This window comes from Salmo trutta, chromosome 30, assembly GCF_901001165.1.
Source record: "Salmo trutta chromosome 30, fSalTru1.1, whole genome shotgun sequence".
NCBI classification, from domain to species: Eukaryota; Metazoa; Chordata; class Actinopteri; order Salmoniformes; family Salmonidae; genus Salmo; species Salmo trutta.
Genome location: NC_042986.1, coordinates 37,768,464 through 37,773,802, shown reverse-complemented (window position 1 = coordinate 37,773,802; position 5,339 = coordinate 37,768,464). Strand labels below are relative to the sequence as shown.

The window sequence follows — 5,339 nt, the reverse complement described above, 5'->3', positions numbered from 1 at the left end:
TCAAGAGCTTGTTGGGCCAGACTTGATGCACCGGTACTAATTGCCGTACGGAAGCAGAGAGAACAGTCTATGGCTTGGGTGGTTGGAGTCTTTAACAATTTTCAGGGTCTTCCTACCACACTGCCTGATATAGATGTCCTGGAAGGCAGGGAGCTCAGCCCCAATGATATACTGGGCTGTCTGCACCACCCTTTGTAGCGCCATGCAATGGAGGGCGGTGCTATTGCCATACCAAGCAGTGATGCTGCCAGTCAAGATGCTTTAAATGGTACACCGCAGCTACCACAGATGTGAGTGACAGTGTAACGATCGTCTGAAAAAGGGGAGCAAGATGCAGCGTGGTAAGTGGTCATAATTTATTATAAATGACAAAACACTTAAACAAAGAAACAAAAACGAAAGCCAACAGTTCTGTCAGGTGAAAAACACAAGACAGAAAACAACTACCCATAAAACCCCAAAAGAAAACAGGCTGCCTAAGTATGGCTCCCAATCAGCAACAACGATGTACAGCTGTCCCTGATTGAGACCCATACCAGGCCAAAACAAAGAAATACAAAAACATAGAAAAAAGGACATAGAATGCCCACCCTAATCACACCCTGACCAAACCTAAATAGAGACATAAAAAGGCTCTCTCAGGTCAGGGCGTGACAGACAGGTGATTTAGGATACTCCATCTTCTATTTATAACCAAATATATTAAATATAATCAAGTCATTATTAAAGGAACTGTTCAGTGAAAATCTCATATTCTGTTAACTCATATCCAAATAGTGTTGTTGACTCATCCTTTACTCACATTTGTGGCCAAAGCATACATTTGAGAAAAAAAACGTAAAAAAAACACCTCAAACTTCTATCTCAAATAGACCATTTAAAAAATGCTTGCTATTTCCTCATAGAGGATGATGTCATCCTCTCGCCAATCAGAGGTCTACTCGCATTCATATTTTAATGACCGATATACTCCCACACCATTCTGTTATTGGGACACGCCTTCACCATTCCAACACAGAAAATCTGCTTTTTAACATACTTAATTACCATTTATTGGAAGGAAAACTATTTAACACAATTACATTAAATATATATTTTTTTAAATAGAAAACTAGTCGACAATGTCAATTACAAGGATGATGAAGGTGAGGAGGATGAAGGTGATGATGACTATTTGGCTATTTTTACTGTCATTATTTATTGTCATACCAACAAATATAAATGAATAACCAAAATAAAGTGCACGTAAAATATACATTTAAACATGTAGTGACTGTAAGCAAATTTAGCAACAGATAACATGAAAGTCTGCAACCACTGATTCAACAAGTGTTACCACAGTGTGTAACACAGTCTCAGCACCCTTCTAGAGTGAGAGAGAGAGAGAGAGAGCGAGAGAGAGCGAGAGGGAGCGAGAGAGAGTATAAAAGAGTAAAGCCTTGCGCTCGGCTCGACCATGGCTCATAAGTTAATCATGAATTCCACTCAGGTGTTAAACCGCACGGGTCCATGCGTTGCTCATACTTTTGAGAACGGAACGGAAGATGACAACCGCAACTTCGACCTCGGAGGCTGCCTCTTTTTGTTCATAATGCCATTTGATGCAGTAGTGAATGTGCTGGTTTTTGTGTTCTTGATGCTCACAATCCTCTCTTTGGCTGTGAACGGATTCACTTTGTTGGGACTGGGACACTCGGAGGATCTGTCTTGGGAGCCACGCTACGCCTTGTTGAAGAACTTGATTCTGAGTGACATGGTGCAAACCATCAATTTGGGCCCCTTCGTGACCCACTGCTTACTGCAGAGAAGCACAATGAACTTTAACACCATGTGCCTCCTCCAGTATTTCACCGGCAGCGTCTGCATCTTCTGCACCCTCATCACCATCACCTTCATGGCCATTGAACGTTACTTGTATGTGTGCCATGCCATCCATTACCTGTCCATCCTCACCCCACTGCGCCTGCGCCTCACCGTTGGCCTCACCTGGGTCTTGTCCATCAGCATTGGCTGCATTAACTTCACCCTACTACACCAGGGGGAAGGGGAGTATGGCAGAGCAACCTCTGGACTCATATGTGAGCCTGACACCGTGGAACGCCACATGGGTTTCCCCAGGGCGGCGGCTATCACCCGCAAGCTGGTGGGCTTCATCTTCACCCTGCTCTGCCTCCTCAGCTACTTCTTTGCCTATGTACGGATGTACCAGGACGCCCGCAACGCTGTGGTGCCCTTCAACGCGGTGAACACTCGGGCACGCAACACTGTGCTCTTCTACTGTGGAATGGTGTTCCTGCAGCTACTCCCTATGTTCCTCAAGATCACCTCAGATGCTCTGTGGGAGCTGGAGGGCACAGGGGCCATGATGACTGCCCTCTCCGGGGCTGGGACCTCGCTGTCAGCCGGAACTCTGCACATCTCCCTCCTGATCCTCATCATGGTGCCTCCCTGCATCAACCCACTTATATTTGGCATTCGCAATTGGGAGGTACGTCAGGCGCTTTTCAGACTCTTCCGGTGGAAGGGCGAACGCCCTGAGCTGGAGCTGGAGAGGACGTGGGTGAGGTCACAGCACAGGGCAGGTGTGTTGGAATGAGGCAGAGGAGAGGTGGGAGAGATGTCTCCCAGAAATGGCAGCTGAGAAGAGAGATGATGAGATGCATTCAATTTGGAATGAGACAGACACAGAAACTTGGGAAGGGAATTTACAGTAAGGACCAAACTACAGTAACGACCAAAGTACAGTGAGGACCAAAGTACAGTGAGGACCAAAGTACAGTAAGGACCATAATACAGTAAGGACCATAATACAGTAAGGACCAAAGCAGAGTAAGGACTAAAAATACAATTTTTATAATATTATACTGAATATATAATTATCTGTACCATGCATTTATAGTTGGCCAATGCGTGCTATTTCATCAAGCTTCAATACAAGTGTTGGTGTAGTGTTTCAGAAGGCAGCTGATATTGTATTTAGAAAATTGGTTCTCATTTACAAGGGCAAATGCATTTTCACATGCTGAGATGCTAGAGTGACTACCACAGGCTTTTACTGTTCTTTTACTTTTTCGTCTTTCAATATCTTTGGGCTCCCGAGTGGCACAGCAGTCTAAGGCACTGCATCTCAGTGCTAGAGGCATCACTACAGACACCCTGGTTCGATTCCAGGCTGTATCACAACTGGCCGTGATTGGGAGTCCCATAAGGCGGCGCACAATTGGCTCAGTGTCATCTGGGTTAGGATTTGGCCGGTGTAGGCTGTCATTGTAAATAAGAATTTGTTCTTAACTGGCTTACCTAGTTAAATATATATATATATCTCAGTCCTGCAGTTGAAGATGTTTTTACTTTACTCAAATTTTATTGGTCACATACACATGTTTAGCAGATGTTATTGTGGGTGTAGCGAAATGCTTGTGTTCCTAGCTCCAACAGTGCAGTAGTATCTAACAATTCACAACAATATACACAAATCTAAAGTAAAAGAATGGAATTAAGAAATATCTAAATATTAGGACGAGCAATGTCGGAGTGGCATTGACTAAAATACAGTAGAATAGAAGACAGTATGTACATATGAGATGAGTAAAGCAGTATGTAAACATTATTAAAGTGACTAGTGTTCCATTATTAAAGTGACCAGTGATACAGGCAGAAGATGAAAGGAATATGTTCTGTCTTCTCGATCGAAGCAGTGAGGATGAGAGCAACACAGTGGCATGTGGATAAATGTTTTAAGGTCAAATGCATCCATTTCTGGGTAACAGTTAAGAACCTTACTGTGATTGTTTTCAATTCAAATGGTCAAAAAGAAACAAAAATAGCTTCTTAGCAAAGAGTCATTTCTCAAGCAAGAATTTTGCTTGGATTTGTCTGGGAGTGGAGTGGGGAGGGGAAAACCGAAAACGATCTGTTATTGTCAGAGAGGTTTGGAACTCTCTTTCTTATTGGTCTCATTGGTCACCAGGCAGGTGTTGTATTTTTTTATTGAATGTTCTGAGAGTATGTTATTATTTCTTATATTATTGTTTATACAGGAGCAGCTGCCTTCATGGCCAGGTCTCCCTTGGAAAAAACTCAGGTTGGCATTTATTGTCATGAAGGCAGCTCTGCAGAGTGGTCACTAGCTGGTACAGCCACAGAGTCATAGAATTGGATGTTAAACCAAACCCTAACCACACTGATTTAAAAACGAACCCTAACATTAACCACACTGCTAACCCTAATGCCTAACCCTAACATGAAATGAAGACCAAAAAGCTAATTTTTGTTTCCATACATTTTTACAATATAGCCCATTTTGACTTTGCAGCTGGCCCATCTACCAGGAAATAGATCAGTTCTGTCTCCAGGACAAGATTCATGACAATAGCCCTGCGGATGATTATTATAAATGTTTATCTTTGTGCGATTTTCTAGATATAAATGGATTTAAAACATTGTCTCCTGAAGTTTCAAAAGCTTTGACTATCAGCCAGAAACGACCATAACATATTTCATCAACTTTGATACATAGGCTACTCTTGTTTTATAGTTATTTTCCTCAAGTGAAACAAGGTCAGGTGATTTTCAGATGATCACATCTGGATTACTCAACATTAAAACATTAAAATGAAGCATGTTTTTAAAATGTATCTATTGTCATGAGAATGGTGAATAATTGTATTTCTGTTATAACATTGTCTTCAGTATTTATATTGTCTTTCATTCTGTGTTTGCTTCCAATTGAAGCAAAAGGGTTCTGATTAGATTTTGCATTGACATAATGAACCCATATTATTTTATGCACTACATAATCTGTGTAAATGATTGCTTTCAGGATTGATTCATCAACTGATTGTGATGTCACATTTTCAGACATAAAGATTTATAATTGTATGTATTGTGTTGTTATTCTTTTCGTGGAGATGAGTGTCACCGGATATTGCATAATAATTGATAATTGGCTGTTAATAAATTGGTGGTAGTGGTTCACGTTGAATCAATACCCTGTTGCCTGGTAGAAATTAGGAATCATTTGACCTGCTGCTATTTTCCATATTTCCATTCCTCCTCCGCAGAGCCATTGGCTACTCTTAGACCCCCCTAGTGTTACATCATTGTAATGTCAAACATGTTCTCCGCTCAAATCAAAGGCTATTGGTCGTGTACATAGTTTAGCAGGTGTTATAGCAGTGTAGCGAAATGCTTATGTTACTAGCTCCTAACAACAACTATTCCTAGATGATATTACAGTAATGCCAACTGGTTATCTAGTGTGGAGTTGCATTAGCCTCGAGGTAGGGCTATGGTGGGAATAAGGGTTGCTGGTGAAACCAAAGTCAACGTTCTGCCAT

The 5,339-nt window shown here is 41.7% G+C and overlaps 1 protein-coding gene across 1 annotated transcript; it reads left to right on the top strand.

Moving 5' to 3' along the window:
- Positions 1-1,474: 1,474 nt before the first annotated feature.
- LOC115168764 (olfactory receptor 2G3) lies at positions 1,475-2,596 on the top strand. Its single transcript, XM_029724322.1, has one exon. It carries the CDS (start codon positions 1,475-1,477, stop codon positions 2,594-2,596), a length of 1,122 nt encoding a protein of 373 aa, XP_029580182.1.
- Positions 2,597-5,339: the final 2,743 nt, after the last annotated feature.